Source organism: Odontesthes bonariensis, chromosome 22 (genome assembly GCF_027942865.1).
Source record: "Odontesthes bonariensis isolate fOdoBon6 chromosome 22, fOdoBon6.hap1, whole genome shotgun sequence".
NCBI classification, from domain to species: domain Eukaryota; kingdom Metazoa; phylum Chordata; class Actinopteri; order Atheriniformes; family Atherinopsidae; genus Odontesthes; species Odontesthes bonariensis.
The window spans coordinates 4,379,509-4,406,787 of NC_134527.1; the positions used below are offsets into that span (position 1 = coordinate 4,379,509).

A 27,279-nucleotide genomic window follows, 5' to 3' on the forward strand; every position below is an offset into this window, starting at 1 on the left:
GGCTGAAGTCCAGCATCTCAAACATGAGGCTCTGTGTCCAGTTTGTGGAGATTTCACCCTTATACTTAACAATGTTGGAGTTCTCCAGGTGGTGGGCCATGAGGATCCTCAACATGAATGCCTGCACGGATTTAACAACAACTTTGATGATTAAAATTGTCTAATTTTCACCTCAAAGTTTGAATTGCAATTCAGTCCAGATCAGCATTTACTGACCTCCCGTTCCACATAGTAGAACTCATGTTTGTTGACCTTTACAGCCACAATCTCCTTAGTTTTCTTTTCCACACACTTGATCACCGTTCCAAAAGTGCCTTCTCCCAGGATCTGCAGTACCTTGTAGTTTTTAGGGATGTTGAAGGTGGACGATGATGACCAAGTACAACCGTGCATGTTGCTTCTGTCAAAGATGGCTGACGGTGAAACTGGGGCCGTAGAGAAGAAGAACTTGTGATTTTACTCCCCCTTAAGAAATCTTGAGTCAGTATAACTCTTCTTGAAAACATTTCTGTTGATCCGCACGCCTTCTGTTTCGTGATTAGTTTACAAATAAACAGCTGAAATAGTTGATCAATCAGCTTTGTAAAGTATTAAGGGTTTAGAAGTGTCGTGATTATAAACTGTTGTAAAACCTTCCAAAGAGATGAAATCAAGAAAAACAAATCTAGACCACGTCCAACGAGATCAATCAGTGAGTCCAAAAAGTACATTTGAAAAATTATTCCATTTAAACTAAATATTAAGTTGAAAATTAAGGGTTTTTTTAGCATAAATTTAGTATAAATTAGCTGGCTAAATTAAAATTAACTGCATTTATGACCAGTTGTGATACACACAATCTACACAAAATATGAAAAACCTGTAAAACTGAATATTTCTCTGTTTTTTTTAGCTGCAAGTGCCTCATCTAGTCCAAGGCTGAGGGGCTGAGTGCAAGTCTGAACAGAGTTAATTACCTCACGATGAGGTTGGTCCTTTGAATTCAGCTTCACAAAGTATCGTTGACTCTTGTCTCGATTTGACGCTTGTTGTGCTCCGGCTGAACTCAACAGAATGAGCTGATTCCGTGGTGAATCTGTTACCTGAATTCTGGAATGCTTTAGGTGATTCCACCAATAATTCTACATTCTTTACTCAAGAGTTCTTCCTGCACAACATCCATTAGTTTAGATTTAATTGAATTCAGCTAATCGAGTCTTATCAAATGTTTAAGCTCAAACTTTTAAGATTTAGGCAGCAGTGTGTAGGTTGCACATGCATAAACATTGCTATGGTCTGTGAAGGAAAGACTTTAGCATGTGTAAGCGTGACTATCCACAAATTGTCCAAATTTTCTGCTTATTAAGATTAGATTTAGTTTATTTAGTTAGTTACGTGGTGGTGCTGACCACTGGTTTGCCATGCAGCAGTTTTAAAGCAGGTGGAACTGGTTTATAAATGTTTGTCTTCCATTTTTTTTTTTAAACCCCTTGTCCTGTCCAGCATTATGGCAGCAGAATTGAAATCTGAATACTGTTTATGCCAAACCCATTTGCTATGCCAAGGGACGCTTTATGAATGTAAAGCTCCCCTTGATGCCCATCAACTCTTCATTTATTTATTTATTTATTTTTGCTACAAGACTTAATGTGATAGGGCCGAACCGGACCGGGGGACAGAGAGAGAGGGAGAGCGAAGAAGTAAAAAAAAAAAGGAACAGAAATATGAAGAGAAAAAAATAGAAAACAATGAAAAATCAGACAACCACCTGCTACACCTGTAAAAACAAAACTGAAGACAGTTGGGAATCCAGCCTTAGAGACACCAGGAGCACCTGTAAGCAGACAAGCAGAGAACAAACACACAAACAAACAAACAAAAAAGCACAAGCAGCAGCAATCACATATAATACACAGGTGACCTTTAACCACAGGACAGCACAACACTGCTTAGCGCGCATGCTACTGGGCTAATGAATGTGTGTGAATGTGTGTGTGTGCATGAACATGCAATACACATAGATGATCCTACATAATAACCATGCTTAAATATCAGTGCATAGGGCCACAATCCACCCCCCCAGCATATCTTTCATTTTCAATAACCACTTAATCCAGTTCAAGGGCCGGAGCCTATCCCAGCTGCAATGGGGCGAAAGACTGGGTACACCCTGGACAGGTCGCCAGTTCATGACAGGGCCAACGCAGAAACAATCGTGCACCGTGCAACCGTTTTTAGATGGTGAGCGGAAGCTGCAGTACACACCGAGGATCCATACATGCAAACCCTAACCCTGCTTTTGTCAGAATGTGTCACTCATATTGACTGTGTGCATTCACTAAGCATACTGGGAACTGATCCAGGCACCCAAGAGACATAACATTTTCAGAAAAACTTCAGCTTTAATGATTTAAATACAAAGAATAAACAAACAGTAAGAGAGACGCCCATAAAACTTTAATATTGACTTGAACCGGGGCCAGCTGCAGCGAGAACTATAGCCTCTTGTACATGATGGGGCGCCTGCTCAACCCACTTCGCCACGGACCACCCCTGTTGGCTAATAACCGGCTAAGACTGGTGGCTCCTGCAGCACATACAAAGGTGTCCTGATGAGGGCAGATGAGCAGCAGGTGTGACAGCAGGAGCGATCCAGACTCCGCCCCGGGCTCCTAGGAAACCTGCCCAGCCCCACCAAAGACTCAGATGAGTAACTGCATACACTGTAGTTCTCCCCAGCTAACGTTTTTCTGGCTGTAGCTAACAGCCTTTGGTAGATTTACATGCATAACGAGGCAAAAACATAATGTCATTATACGCATCAAAATGCATTGGGCTGAGGTCAAATTAAAGAAGCAACAAAAAATAGAAGCAGCATCAAAAAGATGTAAAATGGTTAAAACGAGACCAAAAAATGACGCATATGAACACAAAAAAGACGTATGTGCTCATATCACGTAGAGCAGGGAAGGCACACCTGCAGGAAGGCATCAAACAACAAGCATCTGTTTGATGCTCCACTTAAAAAGTCTGACTGTGAAACCCAACAAAGTCACAGCAGTGGCACCTGCTGCAGGTTCACAGGTCAGGACAGGGTGCAGCGAAGGGAAAGTAGATCCTGAAAGCAAAACAACAAAGAATAACAGGCAGCAAGCGTTTCTTGGTTTTTTTTGTAGATCCTGATTTCAGTGTTTGTGCTGCAATCTAACTGCTTGTTAAATTGTTGCTATTTAATGACTTTATGAGCTTTCTTTCATTACTGTATGTAACCAAGCCACAAGTTCTCATAGTAAAACTAACCTCTCTGTAAAACTTGTGGTCTAAAACCTTTTCTTCTGACATGATCACTATGTTTTCTTAGAGTTTCTGCATATTAAGGTTGCAACGTTGAGTAAAATGTTACGGTTAATCCTTGTCTTGCTGAAACGTGCAGGACCTTCCCTGAAAAATATGTCACTTGGATGTCACTGCGTGCTGCCGCCTGCCGACAGCCGCACCTGTTATGGTGTTTGCTGCTCGGTCTGCACAGCAGGCAGTGATACGAAGGGAGAGAAAATAGAGCCAAGAGATTGTGAGGTCTGACTTTTTCCTGGAGAACGATTTTGTGATGCAAATGTATTACTCTTTTGAACGCATATTGTTTTGAGAAGCAAAACGCTTTATTTTTTAAACCCCAGCCAACTAGCCGGAACCACTTTTGTCAACGCCAAAACGAGGCTGGAACTCGGCTCACAGAACGCAGCAGGGGGTGAGAAAATGTTCATAAATGATGTTGCTAGTATGGGATGTCATACAGCTTCATGTCAAAAGAGGCGAACTATCCCTTTAAGAAAGAAGAAGGAGGAAAAGGAAGAAGAAGGTTAAATACAATAAATATTCCACAAGTTACGGCTTTGATAACTTAATTCAGACAACAGTCATTCGTTCCACTGTTTTATTTTCAGTTTTAAATGTCTCAGTTCCAAACCGTTATAGTAACGATGTATTTTCCATAAATAAGCCATAGAATATACCGTACAAGAGTGCTACTTCAAACGTTTTCTGCTGTTTTTCTCTGAGCTTGTTGACAAGCCCACCAAGAAAGCGAGGCTTTCCTCCACCGCTGGGTCCTGCACTGTTGTGAAAAGCTGGAGTGTAATTCCTCTGACAGCAGAATGCCACCAGCAGCCCTGCAGGGGAAACATGGCTGAACAGTTCAAGAGCATACGGACCAAGATTAATCCAAGCTCCTCTCCTCTATCAACGCGCTGATTTACAGCCAAGTGCACTCAGCAGCAGTCTGAGGATGTTCAGAGAACCAACCTGCAGACGACAGAGGCGTTCAAAAAGCACTTTAGTGATTTTAGTATCAGACACACTTTCAAGTGACCTCCTGAAGTTGGACTCCTCTCAGGTGAGAGTTGGACATTTTAGTCAGCAAGTTCTGTATTTCCTAGGTTTAACCTGCCTGACGGACCCTGCTTATAGGAAGAAATGCAACTTGACTCGTGTTTTATCAGCTAATCCTTGTTTTTTGCTGGATAACACTGAAGATTAGGGGTGTTTGCATTGGTTTCCCCATCTGACTGGTTCTTAACATCCATCTAAGAGGAACCCAGAAACCTTTGACTTTCCTGTGTCGTCTACACTGCTTTAAGTCGAATACTGTTTTACTTCTTCTTTGGCTTTAGATTAGTTCAACAAAAAATAAGACAAATTAGCTTCAAATCTACCTGTAAAATACAAACTACATGGATTAACTACATTTAAACCCAATAGATGCTGGAAAAAAGGTTAATTTCAGAAGATAAACCGGAATTATTCTCATCTTCAACCCTAACAGCCTAACACTATGCAGCCAAACAGAAAGCCTCCAGGAGGTCTCAACCAATACCAAATATGTTCGGTTGGATTTTAAGGGGAAAGTATCAAAAATGATTTCCTTTCCATCCATACACATAATGAATTGAATAATGTATGTAATTGTTAGGGCTGGGCGAGTTAACTCGTTATTATCATGTTAACTCGCTAATTATTTAACGCCGATAAATATTTTATCGAGCATTAACATATTTTATTTATTTTTTATTATAATTTTTTGTGACTTTTGTGCCTTTAATGGATAGGAAAGTTCAGAGAGACAGGAAGCAGGGGTCAGAGAGAGGGGGAACGACATGCAGCACAGGACCGTCGGATGCGGGACTCAAACCGGGGCCAGCTGCAGCGAGGACTATAGCCTCTGTACATGGGGCGCCTGCTCAACCCACTACGCCACGGACCACCCCTGTTTTATTATTTATTTTATTATTGTAAAAGTCTGTTGCTCACAGGCTTTTATTTTGTAAAAGTCTGCTGCTGTCTGCTGTGGAACAGGAAAAGAAAGTAATCGGCGGATCCACCAAACATGGAGAAGGGTACGGAACTTTTACTCGGCCATTTTCATTTTAAAGTTCTTCCAGACGGCGGAGTCGACAGAACCAAAGTCATCTGTAAACACTGCCAAGTTGAATTGTCTTCTCAGCGTAGTAGTTCCAGTCTAAAATATCACTTAAAGGCAAAACACACAACTGATAGCAGCAAGTCATTCAAGGAAACAGACAGTGGAGCGAGGCTTCTACATAAAAACTACAGAAAGATGCTGATGTTAAAAGTGTGTTTGCACAACAAATGTTATGGCACTTTCATTCATATGGCAGCACATTTAAAATAAAGCTAAATGCTAAAGGCTATACACTACTTTTGGATTTTGCGTACAAATACGATTAATCGTGATGAATCGTGGAAATCATGTGATTAATTAGATTAAACATTTTAATCGTTGCCCGGCCCTAGTTTCTAAATGTTCTTCCTGATTTTTCAGGTTCAAAACTCTGCTGCATTTACTATTAAAGTGAAGCTTCTTTCCAAAGGGATTAAAAGAAGAATCGACCCGTGTTTTAACCATGAAGTCTGCTGTGAATCAGCTCCGACTCACTTGTTGTTCCCTCCCCTTCAGATCTGCAGCTCATGATGGGTGTGACCAACAGAATGTGAACCGAACGGCTCTGTTATCTGCACAGACACGTGATTTATAGCTCAGAGCTCAGATAAGTTTCAGCTTTCAGGAAGTGAAACTCACTGAGTCGTCCTGATCTGAGAGGAGAAATGGCGCAGAAAGGAGTTCAGCTGGACCGAGAAAGCTTCTCCTGTTCGATCTGCCTGGATCTGCTGAAGGATCCGGTGGCTATTCCCTGTGGACACAGCTACTGCATGAGCTGTATTAAAGCCCACTGGGATGGAGAGGATCAGAAGGGGATCCACAGCTGCCCTCAGTGCAGGAAAACCTTCATACCGAGGCCTGTCCTGGGGAAAAACACCATGTTAGCTGATTTAGTGGAGCAGCTGAAGAAGACTGGACTCCAAGCTGCTCCTGCTGATCACTGCTATGCTGGAGCTGAAGATGTGGCCTGTGATGTCTGCTCTGGGAGGAAGCTGAAAGCCACCAAGTCCTGTTTATCCTGTCCGGCCTCTTACTGTGAGGAACACCTTCAGCCTCATTATGATTCAGCTCCACTCAGGAAACACAAGCTGGTGGAGCCCTCCAAGAAGCTCCAGGAGAACATCTGCTCTGTTCACGGTGAGGTGATGAAGATTTTCTGCCGTACCGATCAGAAGTGCATCTGTTATCTCTGCTTAATGGACGATCATAAAGGCCACGACACAGTGTCAGCTGCAGCAGAAAGGACTGAGAGGCAGAGAGAGCTGGAGGGGAGTCGGCAGCAGATCCAGCAGAGAATCCAGGACGCAGAGAAAGATGTGAAGCTGCTTCAGCAGGAGCTGGAGGCCATCGATCGGTCTGCTGATAAAACAGAGGAGCACAGCCAGAAGATCTTCGCCGAGCTGATCCGTCTCCTCCAGAAAAGAAGCTCTGATGTGAAGCAGCAGATCAGATCCCAGCAGGAAGCCGAAGGGAGTCGAGTCAAAGAGCTTCAGGAGAAGCTGGAGCAGGAGATCACTGAGCTGAAGAGGAAAGATGCTGAGCTGCAGCAGCTCTCACACACAGAGGATCAGAGCCAGTTTCTGCACAGCTGCCCCTCAGTGGCAGCACTCAGGGGGGCTACACACTCATCCAGCATCCAGATCCGTCCTCTGAGGCACTTTGAGGATGTGACAGCAGCTGTGTCAGAGCTCAGAGATAAACTACAGGACATCCTGAGAGAGGAATGGGCCAACATCTCATTGAGAGTCGCTGAAGTGGATGTTTTACTGTCAGAACCAGAACCAGAACCAGAACCAACGAGCAGAGCTGGATTCTTAAGATATTCATGTGAAATCACACTGGATCCAAACACAGCAAACAGAAAGCTGTTACTGTCAGAGGGGAACAGAAAAGTGAGATTTATGAAACATCCTCAGTCTTATTCTGATCATCCAGACAGATTCACTGATTATTGGCAGGTCCTGAGCAGAGAGAGTCTGACTGGACGTTGTTACTGGGAGGTGGAGTGGAGAGGGAGAGGAGTTGTAGCAGTCGCATACAAGAACATCCGCAGAGCAGGAAGAGGGAATGAATGTGGATTTGGATTTAATGACAAATCTTGGGTATTACATTGTGACCCAAACAGTTATATATTTATGCACAACAGCATTAGAACCTCCATCTCAGGTCCTCTGCCCTCCAGAGTGGGAGTGTACCTGGATCACAGAGCAGGTATTCTGTCCTTCTACAGGGTCTCTGGAACCATGACTCTCCTCCACAGAGTCCAGACCACATTCACTCAGCCGCTCTGTGCTGGGATCTGGCTTTATTCTTATGGAGACTCAGCAGAGTTTGTGTAAAGTGAAATAAATGTATTTAGTCAGCTTGTGGCTGACAGCTGGCTGCTGGGATGTCTCTGCTGCTGTTCTGCTGTTTATTTGCTGCTGTTTCCTGTGTCTGTGCAGCCATGGAGGATATCACTGCTGATGAGGAGTTTGATTCACAGAAATATTCAAATCTAAACTTCTCTGAGCTCTAAACATCAGTGGGATCCTGGTGTCGGTGTGTCTGTATGTTGTTGTTTCTCTTCCACTTCATGGAGCCCAGCAGAGGAGTCAGCAGACCTTCCTTTATCACAGACTCTTTTCAGATCTCATCACTGTGGAAATGGGAAAATAATCCTGGAGTTACGCTGACTTTGATTTTGTTCATTTGTTCAGGCTGTGTTTGAGAATAAAGGCGCTCAGGCCAAATATTCACTTTAAAGCTCCGTTTCTGTCTCATATTCTGTGTTTATATTCATGTTTGAACATGTTTCAGTGAATCAATGCAGCTGTTAACTCGCTAGTTATTTAACACCGATACACATTAACGCATTTTTAAAAGAAACATTTTTGTTGGGGCTTTTGTGCCTTTAATGGAAAGTTCAGAAAGACAGGAAGCAGGGGGCAGAGAGAGGGGGAACAACAAGCAGCACAGGGCCGTCCGATGCGGGACTCGAACCGGCTGCAGAGAGGACTATAGCCTCTGTACATGGGGCTCAACACACTACGCCACAGACCTCCCCTGTTTATTATTTATTTTATTATTGTAAAAGTCTGTTGCTCATAGGCTTTTATTTTGTAAAAGTCTGCTGCTGTCTGCTGAGGAACAGGAAAAGAAAGTAATCGGCGGATCCACCAAACATGGAGAAGGGTACGGAACTTTTACTCAGCCATTTTCATTTTAAAGTTCTTCCAGACGGCGGAGTCGACAGAACCAAAGTCATCTGTAAACACTGCCAAGTTGAATTGTCTTCTCAGCGTAGTAGTTCCAGTCTAAAATATCACTTAAAGGCAAAACACACAACTGATAGCAGCAAGTCATTCAAGGAAACAGACAGTGGAGCGAGGCTTCTACATAAAAACTACAGAAAGATGCTGATGTTAAAAGTGTGTTTGCACAACAAATGTTATGGCACTTTCATTCATATGGCAGCACATTTAAAATAAAACTAAATGCTAAAAGCTATACGCTACTTTTGGAGTCATTTTTGGATTCTGCGTACAAATGCGATTAATCGGGATTAATCAGGGAAATCAAATCAAACTCAAATCAAACTTTATTTATATAGCACCTTTCATACTAAAGAAAAAAGCAACACAAAGTGCTTTACATAATGAAATCAGTAATAAAATCAATTCAATTCATAAACTCACACACAACATCACACCGACAACCACACTGCACACATACTACCCCCCCACCACCCCCAACATGAGCAATATCAACAACAATCAACAACAATCAACATTAAAATCAACATTAAAATCTGGCTTGACGCTGAAGCTGGCTTGACGCATGCGATTAATTAGATTAAACATTTTAATCGTTGCCCAGCCCTAATAGTTGTATAAATAAATCAATAGAAGTGACAGTTTTAGGAAAAATATCCAGATAAAGGAAGGAAGCAACAGTTATGTTTGGTCCCCCACACTTTTATCTTAGTTTCCCTGTTTAAATCACTACAGTAGCCTGTAATCATCGTGCTTTTTATTCCCTTCAGAAAACAGCCAGTAGTCCAACTCTGGAAAAGAGAGAGAGGGTTGTGGGACTCTTATTCTGAGAAGATTAGAACTCTTCAGTCCTTCCATGAATACACAAGCAGACACAATGAAAATTACACCTGTTTATTGTCTGCCAGCTGTGGACCCGCTCATACACACCTCTGTATTCCTGTGTCCCAGCAGGCCTTTGATCGGGTAATTGCTCCCCGGCCCCCGGAGTTTGCAACCCCCCCCCCCTCCTCCCCATCATATGTCGCTATGGTGACCACCTCTCCAGCATCCATCTGTGCGCCACCTTCACGCCGTTTTTAAGACAGACTTTTATGTTACATGAAGAAGGGTGATGGAGGAAAAGGGCAGAAACTTCTTCCACCTTAACCTTCTTGACCAGTGTGTGTATGTGAGTGTTTCTTTTTCTTTTCTTGCCTCTTTCTCTCTGAATAAATCTACATTGATTGATTGATTTTATTTTTTTTTATTTTTTATTGATTTTTTATTTATTGATTATTTATTTATTTATTTAGTAATTTATTATTATTATTAGTAGTAGTAGTAAGTAGTAGTATTTTATTAGAATTGGTATTATTATTGTTGTTGTTAATATACAATAATTGTAAATATTAATGATTTTATCATTTTTTTTGAGCTAATTGACTCATTTGAATTTCCCCCATTGGGGGATGAATAAAGTATTTTTCTATTTCTATTTCTATTTGTATGTTTGCCCACTTAGCCCACCCGAGGTGTTCGTTATGTCACTGCAGGGGAATGACTAAACTCAGCAGACTCTCTTTGATTAGCAATCAGCATCGGGGAAACAGCAGATCCACACATGCTTCACATTAGATGATCAGTATAGTGGAAATCAGTAGAAACCATCTGAAGTCTCAGGAGGCCGAATGAGGAGAAAAATGTTCTCTGATCCAAGAGATGCGCCGGAGTCCTGCTGTGACAATTCATAAGACGAGGATTTTCCCCTTAATGATCAATTATCACACTGTCTGTCAGGATCTCACATCTAATCTGTTCCGCTCTGTTCCACACTGTAACGAATTGCTGTATATTTACGGTGGATTTACAACAGTATCCTACTGTATTTTATAATAATTGTAAAATAAATATTCATCCCTCACATGTAAATTAACAGTTAAATCAGTCATTTAACTTAGTCATATTCAAATGGTTTATTAAGACCTATTATCACTGTATAAACCTTAATATTTCCTCTCAGATGAAAGTTTTTTACCCCAGTCCCCTTTAATTTGATTTATGGACCATTGAACGGCTTAAATGCTCCCTCTTAGTCATATTCATATACAGTATTGAAGATCTGTTATCATTTATTATACCAACCGTTCTGTTATTAGCTATATTTTTAAATGCTTCCTCTTAGAGGAAAGTTTATCCATGTTTGTTAGCTTTTGTTAGTTTACTCAAATTACCTGTTATAGTTATACCAATCTTACTATTAGCTTAATTTAATTTTGCTCTGTATTCCTGTGTTGTATTTTTTATGTCTTTATGTAAAGCACATTGAGTTGCCTGTAGTATGAAATGCGCTATATAAATAAAGATTGATTGATTGATTGATTGATTGATTGATTGATTGATTGATTTAACAGTACCAGTAGATAACTGTAATTTAACAACATAAAACAATATTTGTAATGAATTGCTGTAAATGTACGGTGGATTTACAACAGTATCCTACTGTATTTTATAATAATTGTAAAATACTGTTGAATACTTTTCTCTCGCATGTAAATTAACAGTTAAATCAGTCATTTAACAATACCAGTAGATAACTGTAATTTAACAGCATAAAACAGTATTTGTAGTTCTCCGACTGCCATATACTGTAATCCGAAATACGTTATTATACTGTTAAATCAATTCCGGAAGATGCGCTGTAAATAACAGTTATCCTACCGTCATGTACTGCAATTAAAAAAACAGTATTATACTGCTTGATAAATAACAGTAGTTGCACTGTAAAATAACCACAACACCTACCGTTATTCTACGTGTAATAGCTACGTTGGTCCACAAGGGGAAACGTGGTATTGTCACAATTTGGCCCCCAAAATTGTGACAATACCACGTTTTATTTGGCCTATTCATTTGCTTCGCAACCAGGTCACGTGACTATCAAGTTTCCCTCAGCTAAAAAAAGGAAAATGGCCGACTGTCGACCTTTTTTCTGTGAAAAACATAATATTTTAAGAAACCATCTGCATTTGTATGCATTTCGATGGAATTTCCAGCGAGAACTATGCATCATATTTTCAGAATCTTCGTTCAGAGAATGTAGACGATCTTTTGTTTATTAGTTTCGCCGAAGATTTTGGGATCTCCTTGAAAAAACGTAAGAATATCACGTTTTCTACCGTTGTTAAGGTGGTTGCTGTGGACGCTGCTATCTCTGCGTCACCGAGGTATACCGACGGTTGTCATATACTGTAATCCAAAAAACGGTAATATACTGTTGAAATAAATAACAGTAGCTGCTGTTATTTTACGGGGAAATTCTTTACAGTGCAGTTCTTCAGTGACACTTTATGGTGTTCATATTCCAAAGACTTCTCCTCGTATGCAGTTTTAAACATTCTCAGTATGCTGAACGTGTGTTTCAAACGCATACTTCCCCAAAAATTCACTGTTTTTTTTTACGAGATCTTCACCAAATTGTGTAGTGACTATTTGTCTATAAAAATAATAGAAAAAACTTTTGACTTAAAGGTGACCAAACTAAAAATAAACATCACACACTGTAGGGGTTTCTGGTTTATGCAGTACAAGAAGGTCCAAAAGGTTAAAAAAATGTAGTTCATTATGGATTTATTCCAAGTTTGCAGGCAGAACCAAACATGGCAGCTTCACCGGATCCCTTCCTGCCTCTCCTGCTCTGATTCCCACAATTTCTGCCTGATTGCCTCACCTGTTCACCCACTGATTGACTGGCTGGGTGAATGACGACTGGTAAAAAAAAAAAATGTGACCACCCAAGTGCGTCCAGAGCTGCCTAAAACCTCTGTATTTATGTGTGAAACGCCCATTTCCCAAACAAAAAATCAATTAAATTAATTACAAACCAATTTATCCTAAAATCCTAATTATCAACCAAAAACTAAGCAAATAATAGGCTATAAAATAAATCTAAATTCTAAGACTTAACTAAAAATAGAGAAATAGCTCCTACAGATTGTGTGAGAAAGTTCTGAGAGTTTAAACATCTTCAAGCACTGAATGAGTTTGCAATGACTGACCTGTCAATAGGCCAAGAGGTTATTTAATCACGGTGTATGAGTCCTATTTTACTTTCTGCTTCATGTAGAGAGGTAAAAAACAAAGCAATCCACGGCAGGATGCTGCAGTCTGGGCTGCTGACAGCTTCTGGTGTCTCATCATACACCTGCACAGCTTTCAGTGGCAGGGGCCAGATGTTTTCATTAAGTTTACAGATCATATTGTCTATGATGAATGTAACGGAGCTTTAAATTCCAACTGCTGCATGAAAAGTAGAAAACACTGAATGTATAGTGGAGAATCTGCTTATTAGTGTCACTGTTAGAGGAAAAAAATAGCCTATTTTTAGATGAAGTGATGGTTTTCTCAGATTCAGAGTTGTTTATTTGTTCACCCAAATGATCAGTTTAACATAAATGTGCAAAAAGCAGCAAATTTCCACAAAAACCTGAATCCAATGATTAAAACTTCATTTTTGTACACTTTTAAGACAACTAATGATCCTAGAAAGCGTTAATCTATTAAATGTTGAAATGATGAATTCAGAAAAAAGAGATTATTAAAAAGTTCTTCTTTATTAGACTTTACAGAGCAGGATGGGTGAGGAACATGGAGCTTCAATCAAACAATCACAGCTTTATCTATGCATAGGCTACAGACATTTCTGGAGATATGAACCATGGAGATTATCAACAGTAATCGCTTTTCATCTTTAGCGCCATTCCTGATTCAGAGCAGGTTCTTTGGAGGCTTCCAGGGCGCATAAAATAAATACTTTGTTTTTAATTAAAAGACGAAGAGACTAAACGTGGAACCATCACGGCTTGCAGAAATGACACTTGATTATTTTCTTGAACGCGCTTTGGAAGTCTTTGTTAAAGTATGCGTAGATGATGGGGTTCAGTAAGGAGTTGGAGTAGCCCAGCCAGTTTATCACATCCTCCAGCCAGCGGGGCATGTAGCACGACTCCTGGCAGAAAGGCATGACCAGGGCGACGATGAAGAAGGGCAGCCAGCAGAGGATGAAGGTGCCCATGATGATGCCCAGAGTCTTCACCGCTTTGCGCTCCCGCACCAGCGCGATCTTCTTCTTCGCCTCGGTCGCCTTCTCGTGCCTGCTCTCGAACAGCGGCACGGGGCTCGGGGTGTTGGGCAGCGGCAGGTTGCCTTTGGAGTTGCTGTGAACTTCGATTATCTCCAGAGACTCGCCGTCCTCCGCGTGCTTCACCGCGCCGTTGGCGCTCGGCGGCGCCCGGGGCTCCACACTCCGTCTCCAGCTCTTTCCCTGCGCGTCTCCGTGGGGCTTTTTGTGGAACAGCGCGGGGGACAGCGCCAAACACGAGTCGGAAACTTTCTTTTTCTCAGTTTTACGCACAGTCCTCCTGATCCGAAAACGCGCAGCTTTGAATATCCGTCCATATAAAACCAGCATCAGGGACAGCGGGATGTAAAAAGCCCCGAATGTGGAGTATATTGTGTACCAGGGGTCTTGCCTGATCTTACACTGCTTCGGATTCGCCCTGTCCTCCGCCATGCTGCTGGGCTGAGAGCGCATGACCAACATGGGCGGCACCGAGATGGAGAACCCGACGAGCCAAGTGACACTGATGAGAACCGCGGCTCTCCTCGGCGTCCTCTTCTTCATGTACTCTATGGGCTCCGTGATCGCCCAGTATCTGTCCAGCGCGATGGCGCACAGGTGCAGGATGGACGACGTGCAGCACAGCACATCCAGGGAGATGAAGATGTCGCACGGAACCTGCCCGAGCGTCCACCGGTTTAAGATCTGGTAAAGCGCCGCCATGGGCAGCACCAGCACCGACACCATCAGGTCGGTCACGGCCAGAGAACCGATCAGGTAGTTGGCCACGTTCTGGAGGGACCTCTCCAACGCGATGGCCGCCACCACGCAGGCATTCCCAAAGATTGCGCACAGGATGAGCGCGCAAAGCAGGAGGGACGTGACCACCTGGTAACTCAGCTTCACCTCCTCGTCCTCAGGGTTGGAGGGTTTGATTGTTGAGTTTTCAAACTGGGGCCAGGCTGTCGTGTTGTTTGCGCCCTCCATTGTTGGTGAACTCTGCGTTTTGGAGAGATTCGGTCACTCCATGGAGAGCCCGGCGTTCATCGCGCGGTGGCACCTTGCAGGGCGCATGGCGGACTGCGGGACTGTGGGGTGCTTCAGAACTACCGTGGACTGCAAGTGTCGGCTGCTGACGGAGAATGATGCTGCGTATTTATACCAGTGATGGAAAACGCGTCATTTGTCTGTGAGGCTGTTGCAGAGTCTGGCTGGTTTAGTTTGGTTGTGTCCGTTTAGTCGACAGCTCAAACAACAAGGTTTTTGGCAGCAATGAAAAAAAAATCCGTTTAAACAGTTATTTTTCGATTCTGGATGTTTTTCATTTTGCAGGTTAAGGCGTGTATTTGCTATCTTCATGATTTGTGTTTATTTGTTGAAACTGAATCTTCCTGAAGTTGTGATTGATGGTTTTGATTTTTTTTCACATTAAATGGGATGTTTTAACTGAGCCCTGTCAGTGAGAATGTGTTTCATCACCTTGTTTTTCTTCTTTAACTTCACATCCTCTGTTTTCAGCTGCACGGTCAGAGCACTCAGATGACCACACAGATCTATGGCAGTGACACTGCCACCTGGCGTTGGCCTGCTGTTATAACAAAGGAAACTTTGTGTTCTCACAGTTTGAATGACGCACGCATAAACCATTTAAAAAAAAATCAAATAATCGTGTATAATATATGCACATTTTTACTGAAATAAGAATTCAAATTGATAACGAACAGCACTAGTTTATTGGATTCTAACGAGCATGAAAGTCTGTATTTGGTATGAAAACCAAGATAGTTCAACTCAGCCTGAACCCTCTCAGACGAGCTTTCTGTCCTTTCTTTAAGGAGTCTTCAGGAATAGTTCTCCAGGCTTCTTGAAGGACATCCCAAAGCTCTTCTTTGGATGTGGGCTGCCTTTTGTTCCGTTCTCTGTCAGCATGATCCCACACTGCTTCAGTAATGTTGAGCTCCGGGCTCTGGGGAGGATTCATCCCTCCATCAGACCTGCTGCCACTGATTTTCAGCCCACTTCTTGTGTCCTTTGGCACAGCTCAGCCTTTTCTCCCTGTTTCCCTTCCTTAAGAACGGCTTCCTGACAGCCACCCTTCCATGGAGCCCATTTCTGATGAGGCTTGGGCCAACAGCAGATGGATCAGCTGAAGGTCCAGATGCATCTCTCAGCTCCTGTGTCAGGTCTTTGCTGGATGTTTTCCTCTTTCTTAAGGACATCACTTTCAGATGCTCATCTTTTTAGGCCTGACACTTATCTCCTGAACAAGTCTCGTTTTTTTAAGGCCCACTGTACGCAATGCCAAGATCTGGCAAATAGCTCTTTGGAAATCCTCTTGTTGGTGCCAAAATCATTTAAAAACTATTTAAAAACTATTATTATAAACTAGAAAAACTATTTTCTGTCTGTCAAATTGTGTTATTGTTGGCTTTTTATTGTAGATGCAACAAAAGAAATGGGAATAAATGATGTGTCTTTGTGACAGGCTGCAAACAAAAAAGCACCTAAAGATTAAAACTGAAATCTGTCCTTTGCTAGGTTTTCTGTTATGTGAAGACATAACACTGGTTCATCCCTTGTGTGCCTTTTTTTATGCTTGAATGATTTGTTGGCTAGTAATAAGTGTCTTAATAATTAAAAAAAAAAAACTGCATACTTCTGAAAATGGTCAGGTACAAGAACTGGACTGAAAATGTAGCAGCCGAAGTGAAAAAGAAAAAAACTTTGAAAGTCTTCCAGAAAGCCTGAAGAACTATTGTTTAAGAAAACTTGTACAGTGAGTTTGTGCCAGAAATAAAGTATCTGAAAATCAGAGGTGGAAAGATACTGAAAATCTGTACTCAAGTACAAGTACTGTTAGATTGCTTAAATTGTACTCAATTACAAGTAAAAGTACTAGTGTTGAAAAAAATACTTAAGTACTCTAGTACTAGACTACAATTCCCACAGGCTCACCAGAGCTGGACAATAGAGAAGATTGGAAAAACGCTGCCTGGTGTGACATTAATCTTGCCTAAAAAGCTAATTTTGCGTTAAAACGTTAAATTTCAAGTTAACCCCCAAGATAACTTGAAATCTTTAGGCAAGATTAATGTGTGAATTAAACCCCTGCTCTTGTGATATATGTCAGCAGAGAGCTGGGAACCTGAATATTAATTTGAGATGCAGCTCAGCACTGTGCGCCAGGTTTTTTAACCAAAAACAGCTCACCTTATCCAGTGAAATTACTGCAATGATGTGACTGTTACGAGGCCAGAGTCTAAACAGATGGCACACACATCTTATTATCAGGCTGACCAATGGCAGCTTTAGCCAAATCAATAACCTTAACACATGAACAATAAGATATCATACAAGTATAGTTGTAAAACCTCTTCCTGTAGTGTGTTTTTTGAGATTAGACGTTGAAGTCTTGTAAACGACAGTCAGTAGCGACTTTTGATTTTAAAAGTACCGACCTAGATTACATGGTGTAAATTGTACTCAAGTATGAGTAAAATTACAACTTGAAAAAAATATTCAGAAAAGTACAAGTACCCAAAAAATCTACTTAATTACAGTAACGTGAGTATTTGTAATTCGTTACTTCCACCCCTGCTGAAAATGGACTGAATGTACTTAATTTCTCTGCAGTTAAGCAAAAACTACATGACGACAAAACGCCAACTATCTGTCCAATATGTTATATTTTTGACATTTGTTTTATTTCATTCACTTTAATTCCCCTAATAAAGATAATTCGAAACATAGAAATGAAGTGGAGATGAAACATTTCAGATTTAAAACAAAGATAACAGTTCACAAAAAAACGGGAGAAATGACCGTTGAGGCTTTCAGCGCGGGATGTATTTTGGCCTAGTAGCCGTCCCGTAGAGTCCCACTTTTTGTGACGTCACGGACATATTTACAGCCGGAAAAAAAGAGAGAGACTTCCTTCTTTAGTTTAAGTCTTTCTTTGATTTATGTGCGGCGTCACCTCAAGCCGAGAACAACCCCGAGCTGTCTGGTAAGCAGAGAAACGTTCTCTTTTAAAATGTCTTCTTTCGAGGGGACGAACACCCGCCGCGGAGAGCTTGTTGTTGTTGTTGTTGTTGTTGTTGTTGTTGTTGTTGTTGATAGCGGCAGGTGGCTAAGCAGCTAAGTTAGCAGGAGGTTGTTTATTCTGACACAATTGCTGTCAGCTTTGTGCTTTACACAAGGAAAAAGATGTGGAAGAATAAACGTTGATGTCACCTCTGTGGTTAAACGAGGAGAAATGGCTGAAAGCTTCGTAGCTTAAGATCAAATCAAATCAAATCAGATTTGTTTGTAGCACATTTCATGTACAAACAATTCAAAGTGCTTCACATAAAATAAAAGCATTGCAGCAGGGAGTGGAAGAAGCATTACAAATGCATAAAAGAATATAAAGAGGAACAAATACAATAATTAAAATAAATAAAAACAAGCAGATAAATGCAAAGATATCGTGCAGATTTCATGCATAGACACATGAGAACAGAAATGTCTTTAACCTGGATTTAAAAATGTCTCCATTTGGTGAAAGTTTAATCTCCACTGGCAGTTTGTTCCACTTGTTTGCAGCATAACAGCTAAATGCTGCTTCTCCATGTTTAGTCTGGACTCTGGACTGGACCAGCTGACCTGAGTCCTTGGATCTGAGAGCTCAGGTGCAGAACTTGAACTGTCTAAAAGAGGCTCAGTGTGACTGTAGTCTCACCAGAACCAATGCAGCCTCAGAGGAAACACCACCAGGTTGGGTTTAGTTCTCCATGCTTAAGAAAACTGCGACTGTATCCAGTGTTTAACGCCCTTTTAAAGATCAAGAGATTCATCTTTCTCCCTGTTTGTGCAGAAACCACAAACACATCTTCCATTCCTCAGTCACCAGTTTGTTTCTTTAACAGAATCTTTTTTTAAATCTTTTTATTGTTCTGTTCTGTTTCAGCACAGTCGTGGACATGTTGTGCACGTGTGCGTCCCGGCTGCCATCACCACAGACGGCAGATGGACTGAGGACACTGCTGGTCGGTGTGTAGAGGAGGGGAACCATGCTCCGCTGCAGAAGGTGTCGGAAGGCCGTCGCAGACTTGATGTGCCTGTCAATGGTTGGTGAAAATCTGGTGTATCCGACATACTGCAAAGTGTTTCGTTTAAAGGGATAGTTCGCCTCTTTTGACATGAAGCTGTGTAACATCCCATATCAGCAACATCATTTCTGAACATCTTCTTACCCCCTGCTGCGTCCTGTGAGCCGAGTTCCAGCCTCGTTTCGACCTCACATGGCTTGGCCCTATTTTCTCTCCCTTCGTATCACTGCCTGCTGCCGCCTGCCGATAGCCGCGCCTGTTACGGTGTTTGCTGCTCGGTCAAGCATCACTCATTTTTAATCACCATGAATAATTGTGGCACGAAGCAGCTTTTATCTAACAGCTGTTACTCTCTGCCTTGGTGCGGGCTGTGGTTACAAATAACTCAACACAAAAACTTCTGTGCCAAATATCCCGAGTTGTGGCTGATTGTATCGTTGTTGTAATCTCATCCACCTCCCAGCAGATCTGCTGAAATGTAACGTCTCAAATTCGAGGTCTTATCTGAAAATGTTGAGCAGTGACAGCTTGTAAAGCTGTGAGAGACCTCGGAGTTTCAGATGCAAAGCTGGCAGCGGTTGTTAAAGCCGGCGTCTGTCCGTGTGTTTAACTTCAGGCCGCGGAGGAAAGTTCGGCTGCTGTTTGCACCATTTGGCACGTGAATGTTGACAAGCTGCCGGAGTGGATCCTGACCTCGGTTCATCAGGTGAGTGTGTCACCATGGCAACTGGATATTATGCTGATGGGGGAAATAATAAGAAAAAGCTGATTTTTTTTATTTTTTTTTTATTGTATGATTTTAGGTAAATTTTATATATATATATATATATATATATATATATATATATATATATATGGCCCTATAAGCCATATATAATTCCCCTTTGAACACATCATCCTCAATCTGTTTAATGCACTAGACAAGTGCTAGCATTTCGCTAACTAGCCGCTAACGTACAGAAACCTTAGAAACAGCTAGTACAACTACCCATCAATAGCATAATGCTAATCTGCCAAACAACCCATGCAGAAAAAACACATGTACAGAATGTAAGTGAAAGTATTCTTCGGTTTCATGTAGCTGGGATGTTTCTTTTAATGACGGCAAAGAAGTTCCCGTTTTATCCCGTTTTTATTTTCTGAACTACATCACTTCCGGTTTTCGTCAAGACCCGAATCGATGCGATCTAAACAAAAGATACAACCTCCCTGGAGGAGTGGAAAGGAGTGAACACAACAAATGTAATCCAGGTGGACCGTTCTTAGAACTGCTCTGTCCGAATGCGGCCATTGAGTCCACCATGAACTCCTCTGGATACCAAAGTGTTCTAGAGTCAGATGTGAGGCTAAAGCTGGGCTGAAACTGGCTCATCAACAGGACAAAGATCCCAAACACAGCAGCAGATCTACAGCAGAATGTGTGAAGAAGAGAAGAATCAAGGTGTTCTGATGGTCCAGACCTCTGGTATAATTATTCTTATTATATCCTGAATCCTAAAACATTTTTTCTTTAATGACTGTATATAAATAAAAGCTGCATTCAGCTTCTATGCTCCACATGTCTGGAACAAACTCCCAGAAAGCCTCAGATCAGCTGAAACACTCAGTGTGTTCGAAACCGCATACTACATACTTCCATACTACATACTACATACTACATACTACATACTACATACTTCCATACCGCCTACTACATACTACATACTACATACTGCATACTCATCGATCAGACAGTATGCAGAGCATTTACCCACAATGCATTTCGTTCCTGCCCGAGCCGAAATCAGCCGGCCTGAAGCTGATTTCGCTTAAGCTCTAAACTCTGTAAACTTTAGCAACATTTGAAACATTTTCAGGTGAGAAAGTAGTCGTTTAGATCCCCAACGTGTTGAAAACCTGACAAAATACCGGCTATTCACAATTTTGTTCCCACGAATTCGGCGCTACTAAAGCTAGCCGCAGTGAGCAACGCACTTCCGGTTATTTTCACAAAATAAAATACCCGTTGCCTTTAATCATAGGGAAAACCATTACCATACAATTGGTGCTTTTGTTTTGAAAACAGGAAGTGAACCCACCCTCGTTGTAGCTAGCTTGAAACTGCCGTTTTGACAGGAAATGACGATCGGCGACGTTACGTTGCATCTTGGGTAGTTTGAGTATGAGTAGTAACCTCATGATGCATACCCAACATTTAGGAGAATCTAGTATGCATCCGGAAACTTAAAAAAAGTTAAAGTTAGTATGAGTAGTGGGAGTAGTAGGAGAAGTATGCGGTTTCGAACACAGCCACTCAGTGTGTTTAAGTCCAGGCTGAAGACACACCTATTTTCAGCTGCGTTTGAATAAAGCTCCAAATCTGAAGCTTGAGTTTCAAAACTTAATCACATTTTAACTCCTGATTTTATCAATTTTTCTTATTTCTTTCTCTTTTTTTTTTTAATTTAAATCATGCTTTTTATTTCTACTGTTTTAATGTCTCTGTAAAGCACTTTGAATCACCTTGTAGTTGAGTTGTGCTGTACAGATAAACTTGCCTTGCCTATACTCTGTGATTCAGGTTTGTATTTTTAACTCTAACAAGTCAGTTCCTCACGCTTTGACATCAACCCCATGGCTGCTGTAGGTGCTTAATCAGTCTTATGCAACACAATAAAAGCCATATGATGAGAAATCTGATTAATCGATGAACACAATCGTTTTACCTGCAGTTGCATCCCGCTGTTTACCTCCAGATTTGATATTTTTATCAGAATAAATGAATAACTCGTGGCTGTGGTGTCTCTCCAGGCCCAGTGGACCGTGGGAAAGCTGAACTGCCATAACTGCGGGGCTCGTTTGGGCGGCTTCAACTTCATTAATCGCTCCGACTGTCCCTGCGGCCAGGACGCCGCCGTCCACCTCAGCAAGAGCCGCGTCGATCACGACCACAAGCGCTGCGTCCTCATCGTCCAGCCCAGGAGGACAAAGCCCGGGGCGGGTCTGCTGTCGGACTGCTCTCAGAGGAAGGAAGAGCGGCCTGAACTCAGCAGGTCGGCCCTGGACAGTTTACAGCTCAACTGCACTGCCGTCATGTCCCACATCCGTCCGGTGGAGGCCTCGCATCAGCTCAGCCACGCTGGAAGCACTCAGCCGTTTTCCTTCAGCCCCCTTTACTGCATCTCTCACAGGAGAAGGGGCAGCCTGGAGGACGGGGGAGACTTCAGGTCGTGTTTTTGCCCCGTTGGCCCTCCCGGCATGTCTGCTGTGGATCTGATGAGGTCGGGATCGTCTGGTTCTTATCCCACCAGCCCCACGAGGGAAGCCTCAGTTAACGCCGTCCGCTGCCGTCCGGCTGCCTCAGGAGGTGCACGGCCTCCTCTGCATCAGCAGCCGCTGCCGGCTGAGGCGGACGTGGAAGCTTTGGCCACCGCATCGGTCCACCAGGAGCTCTCTGAGTCCCTGCCCTCTCACAGAGGAAGATCCACCTCTAACAGAGCTGCCGAGCTGGAGGAGGGAGCAGAGGTAAGCTGCTGCACGGGATTGTTTTAATTAGGGCTGGGCGCGTTAACTCGTTATTATCGCGTTAACTCGTCAATTATTTAACGCCGATAAATATTTTATCTATATATTTTTATCAATATTTTATATAATATTTTATTATTGTAAAAGTCTGTTGCTCATGGGCTTTTATTTTTGTAAAAGTTTGTTGCTCACAGGCTTTTATTTTTGTAAAAGTTTGTTGCTCACAGGCTTTTATTTTGTAAAAGTCTGTTGCTCACAGGCTTTTATTTTGTAAAAGTCTGTTGCTGTCTGCTGTGGAACAGGAAAAGAAAGCAATCGGCGGATCCACCAAACATGGAGAAGGGTACGGAACTTTTACTCGGCCATTTTCATTTTAAAGTTCTTCCAGACGGCGGAGTCGACAGAACCAAAGTCATCTGTAAACTCTGCCAAGTTGAATTGTCTTCTCAGCGTAGTAGCTCCAGTCTAAAATATCACTTAAAGGCAAAACACACAACTGATAGCAGCAAGTCATTCAAGGAAACAGACAGTGGAGCGAGGCTTCTACATAAAAACTACAGAAAGATGCTGATGTTAAAAGTGTGTTTGCACAACAAATGTTATGGCACTTTCATTCATATGGCAGCACATCTAAAATAAAACTAAATGCTAAAAGCTATACGCTACTTTTGAATTCATTTTTGGATTTTGCGTACAAATGCGATTAATCGTGATTAATCAGGGAAATCATGTGATTAATTAGATTAAACATTTCAATCGTTGCCCAGCCCTACTTTTAATACATCTCCAAATAACATTAGCACTCTTGTTGTGTGTCAGCTTTTCTTTTGGTTGTCCTCGGTGGCTTATTCTGTGTTGTTCTCGCAGCCTCGGGCCTCTGAGGTCTCCCCAGACTTATTAGGGCTGAGCAAAAGAGAGAAGAACCGTCTGAAGAGTCAGCGCAGGAAACAGAGGAAGAGAGAAAGATGGCTCCACAGCCGGCAGGAGAAGGAGCCGGTACTCAGAATTCTGTTTTTACTTTTGCATTTCTCTCAGGAATAGAATATTTTAACTATTCATCTAAAGTTAAGAGAAGTTGTTACATGTAAGAGTGGCAGAGGAGCCAGTTTCAGAGGATGGATGGGAGATGTTTTCCACTCTCATGCCAGCAAACCAGATGTGATATCTTCAGATGTTTGCGTGCAGGCTGGAGGTGAGAGCGCTTCGCCGCTGGACAGTGAGGAGGAGGGCAGGGAGGCCGTGACCTGCGCCGTGTGCCTGGACATCTACTTCAGTCCGTACAGCTGCCAGCCCTGCGGCCACGTCTTCTGCGAGCCGTGCCTCCGCACGCTCGCCAAGAACCGGCACGCCAGCACCCCCTGCCCTCTGTGCCGCACCCTCATCTCACACACCAGCTTCCACAGAGGTGAGCGTCCGCCGTCGTTCTTATTTAAAGGGACAGTTCGCCTCTTTTGACTTGAAGCTGTATGACATCCCATATCAGCAACATCATTTCTGAACATCTTCTTACCCCCTGCTGCGTCCTGTGAGCAGAGTTCCAGCCTCGTTTTGGTGTTGACGAAAGTAGTTCCGGCTAGTTGGCTGGGGTTTAAAAAATAAAGCGTTTTGCTTCTCAAAACAATATGCGTTCAACAGAGTAATACATTTGCATCACAAAATGGTTCTCCAGGAAAAAGTCAGACCTCACAATCGCTTGGCCCTATTTTCTCTCCCTTCGTATCACTGCCTGCTGCCGACAGCCGCGCCTGTTACGGTGTTTGCTGCTCGGTCTGCACAGCAGGCAGTGATATGAAGGGAGAGAAAATAGGGCCAAGCAATTGTGAGGTCTCACTTTTTCCTGGAGAAAGATTTTGTGACACAAATATATTACTCTTTTGAACGCATATTGTTTTGAGAAGCAAAACGCTTTATTTTTTAAACCCCAGCCAACTAGCCGGAACTACTTTCGTCAACACCAAAACGAGGCTGGAACTCTGCTCACAGGACGCAGCAGGGGGTAAGAAGATGTTCAGAAATGATGTTGCTGATATGGGATGTCATACAGCTTCATGTCAAAAGAGGCGAACTATCCCTTTAATGAACAGAAAATGAAGAATTCACAACCGATTGTAATTGACTAAAACTGTCCTCATTCCCCATCAGAGCTCAACCAGACTGCAAAGACTTTCTTCCCCAGAGTCTATGTCGCTCGCAAGCAGAACTTCCAGAATTCGCTGTGTGCAAAATGGCCTCTACCCAGCTTCCGCAAACACTTCTGGTCCTTTTGGGGTGAGAACCTGCGCCAGTTATAGGCGTATAAATTATGTTTTTGTCTGTTTCTCTTAAAAAACTCTCAGTCTAGCTTGTTCACAGCGAACATAAGTAGGGTAACTGATAATCAGAGGTGGGTAGAGTAGCCAAAAGTAGAAGTAAAAAGTCATCCAAATAATTACTTGAGTAAGAGTAAAAAAGTGCTCGGTGAAAAAACTACTCCAGTACTGAGTAACTGTTGAGTAACGTCTGATTTATTTGTTAACACAAGCATTCAATCAGACAGACAAAAATACTAAATAATCATCTTTAGGCAAATTAGAGTTCATCCAATTGATAAAATAAATTAAAATTAATTAATTAATTACAAAATAGCTTAAATTAAAATAATCCAGGTAAATTCAAATACTTCAATAAAAAATAAAAGAGACTTAGGAAATGTTTAAAACATGTGTAACCCATATGTAACCTAAAAAACAAACATTCACCTATCCATGGGGGGAAAAACGAGTTTAGGAAACTTAGCGCTACATGTTTCCTCAAGTTAGATGTTGAGTTTCTGCTGAAATGTGCGTTTGTTTTGGTTGCCACAGAAGACACATAATGTAGCTGCTGTTTCTCACTCTTTGTAAGGTAAACATGCTTTCAGTATGAGGCCTCGTCTGCGTCTTCATTTCCCACCGTTGGTTCTGACATTTTTCATCTGTTTCTTTGTTTGTTTGCTACGACTGCTAATGCTAAAGCTAACCCGTCCCGCCGCTGAGATCGAGTACGGTCACGTGACCCGACTGCACGGCTGCGTCTGATTGGTGGAACACAGTCAGGTGGTAGAGCCTTTGGCGGAAGTCTCTCTCTCTGTCAGAATAAAACATTAAAATGAGGCGTACGCGGGGGGATAAAAATAATGAGGCGTAGAATACCAAAGAGGTAAGAAGAAAAGTAACCAGCTCATTGTAGCCTAATGTAGCGGAGTAAGAGGACAGTTTCTGCTGCACACATCTACTCAAGGAAAAGTAAAAAGCATAGAGATTTAAAACTACACCTAGAAGTATAATGTTTTTCAAAAACTTACTCGGGTAGATGTAACTCGTTACTACGCACCTCTGGTTGTTGTGCTTCAGAATATCAGAGGAACGCAGCGACCGCACGGAGACGCTGGCACTTTGCCCACGGAGGCTTCACACTCGAAGCTCTGAACTTCCACGACATGCGAGGCTGGCTCTTCGACATCGGCCTGGTCATCGTCTGCGTCCACTCGCTCAACTGGATCCTGGCGCTCCTGCTCCTCTGCATCCTGCTGTACTACTGCTTCTTCTGACACGCCGAGGAGGGCGCAAGGGTTTTATTTCCTGCCTCGATGGTCTGATTTATCTTGGGGAACACTTGGGAAAGAGAGCGAATTTGCACAAAAAAAGTCAACAACATGGGTTCACTCGACTGTTTTCACTTTCTACAACATCATGCTGCTGTTTTTCTGTGGAATATCTGAGTCGTTTTGTTTTAATATTTACAAAAGCAAATAGATTTCTTTCCCTTTTAGGCTGAATCAAGTTATTCTGCCACGTTTAGCATTAAAAATTCTATGAACTTTTGAAGGATTCTGCCTAATATCAGGCTTTTATTTGTGAGTTGGAAAGTGTTCAGCTTTACCAAACAAAGGGGTTATTTGCTGAAAACTCTGGCTACGTCAGCTTAAACGCTAATATTTCAGTTTATATCCTCAGTCTGCTGAGGGCACTTTATAGTCTAACCCTTACCAGAGGTACTTTATTGCTAAATATTTTGATTTCTCTCTCTTTCTGTAAGCAAATGCTGTTATTTTTTAAATCCCAACACACCCAAAAAAAAAGAAAAGTCAATCAACAATAAGCAATAAAACAGCTTTTAAAATCAAGCGCTCCTTCAGTCATTCAGTCCCACTCTTTCTCTTTTTTTCTTTTTCCAAGCAAACCTACAAAATGGGAAGCTGGAGATGCTGCTGACAGTTTGGTTTTATTCTCATTTAAAGGGACAGTTCGCCTCTTTTGACATGAAGCTGTATGACATCCCATACTAGCAACATCATTTATGAACATTTTCTTACCCCCTGCTGCGTCCTGTGAGCAGAGTTCCAGCCTCGTTTTGGTGTTGACGAAAGTACATTATATTATATTACGGTCATTCTGCAGTCGCTTTTATCCAAAGTGACTTACAATAAGTGTGTTCCACATCGGTAGGCAAAAGAACTTCAGGTCACAAGAAATCATAAGTGCATTTCCTTCCAAATCCAAACAGCTAAGAGCATAACTAGTGCTGGAGTAAGCGCGGTAAGTTAGGTACCGAGACAAATGGGAAGACAATTGGCTGAAACTAGTTTCAATGGGGGCTGTTATCACACAGAGAAACTAAACCAGCAGCAAGCTTACTTAGCAGTCAAAATATAGCAAAAAGCAGAATGGTACACTAGACAAATGTTACTTACTTATTCTGGATGAATCAAGGAGTTCACAGTCCCTCCAAAAGTTAAAAACACAGAAAGTAGTTCCGGCTAGTTGGCTGGGGTTTAAAAAATAAAGCGTTTTGCTTCTTAAAACAATATGCGTTCAACAGAGTAATACATTTGCATCACAAAATGGTTCTCCAGGAAGAAGTCAGACCTCACAATCG

General features: G+C 42.1%; 3 protein-coding genes across 6 annotated transcripts; 2 read left to right on the top strand and 1 right to left on the bottom strand.

The window, feature by feature from the left end:
- The first annotated feature begins 6,095 nt into the window (after positions 1–6,095).
- LOC142372677 (tripartite motif-containing protein 16-like) lies at positions 6,096–8,182 on the top strand. The gene has a single exon (XM_075455627.1). It carries the CDS (start codon positions 6,103–6,105, stop codon positions 7,774–7,776), a length of 1,674 nt encoding a protein of 557 aa, XP_075311742.1. The 5' UTR covers positions 6,096–6,102; the 3' UTR covers positions 7,777–8,182.
- Positions 8,183–13,283: 5,101 nt separating this feature from the next.
- On the bottom strand, positions 13,284–14,936 carry htr1ab (5-hydroxytryptamine (serotonin) receptor 1A b). The gene has a single exon (XM_075455487.1). The coding sequence runs from the start codon at positions 14,774–14,776 to the stop codon at positions 13,526–13,528; it is 1,251 nt and encodes a 416-aa protein (XP_075311602.1). The 5' UTR covers positions 14,777–14,936; the 3' UTR covers positions 13,284–13,525.
- Positions 14,937–17,685: 2,749 nt separating this feature from the next.
- Positions 17,686–26,527, top strand: rnf180b (ring finger protein 180b). 4 transcript variants are annotated; one of them, XM_075456080.1, is made up of 9 exons: positions 17,686–17,795; positions 18,407–18,459; positions 18,738–18,897; positions 19,496–19,585; positions 21,670–22,383; positions 23,251–23,379; positions 23,569–23,788; positions 24,526–24,651; positions 25,755–26,527. In XM_075456080.1, exons 3-9 carry the CDS (start codon positions 18,841–18,843, stop codon positions 25,949–25,951), a joined length of 1,533 nt encoding a protein of 510 aa, XP_075312195.1. In that variant the 5' UTR covers positions 17,686–17,795; positions 18,407–18,459; positions 18,738–18,840; the 3' UTR covers positions 25,952–26,527. The 4 variants fall into 4 exon arrangements, with proteins under 4 accessions (XP_075312195.1, XP_075312194.1, XP_075312197.1 ...); XM_075456079.1 differs by lacking the exon at positions 18,407–18,459; XM_075456082.1 differs by lacking the exon at positions 18,407–18,459 and having other exon boundaries at positions 18,743–18,897.
- Positions 26,528–27,279: the final 752 nt, after the last annotated feature.

Bases quoted from the DNA above. Each gene is read 5' to 3' on its own strand.
- LOC142372677 (XM_075455627.1), top strand. From the start codon at position 6,103: ATGGCGCAGAAAGGAGTTCAGCTGGACCGAGAAAGCTTCTCCTGTTCG.
- htr1ab (XM_075455487.1), bottom strand. From the start codon at position 14,776: ATGGAGGGCGCAAACAACACGACAGCCTGGCCCCAGTTTGAAAACTCA.
- rnf180b (XM_075456080.1), top strand. From the start codon at position 18,841: ATGCTCCGCTGCAGAAGGTGTCGGAAGGCCGTCGCAGACTTGATGTGC. The intron at 23,789-24,525 runs GTGAGCGTCCGC...ATTCCCCATCAG, and splicing joins ACACACCAGCTTCCACAGAG to AGCTCAACCAGACTGCAAAG. The intron at 24,652-25,754 runs GTGAGAACCTGC...GTTGTGCTTCAG, and splicing joins ACACTTCTGGTCCTTTTGGG to AATATCAGAGGAACGCAGCG.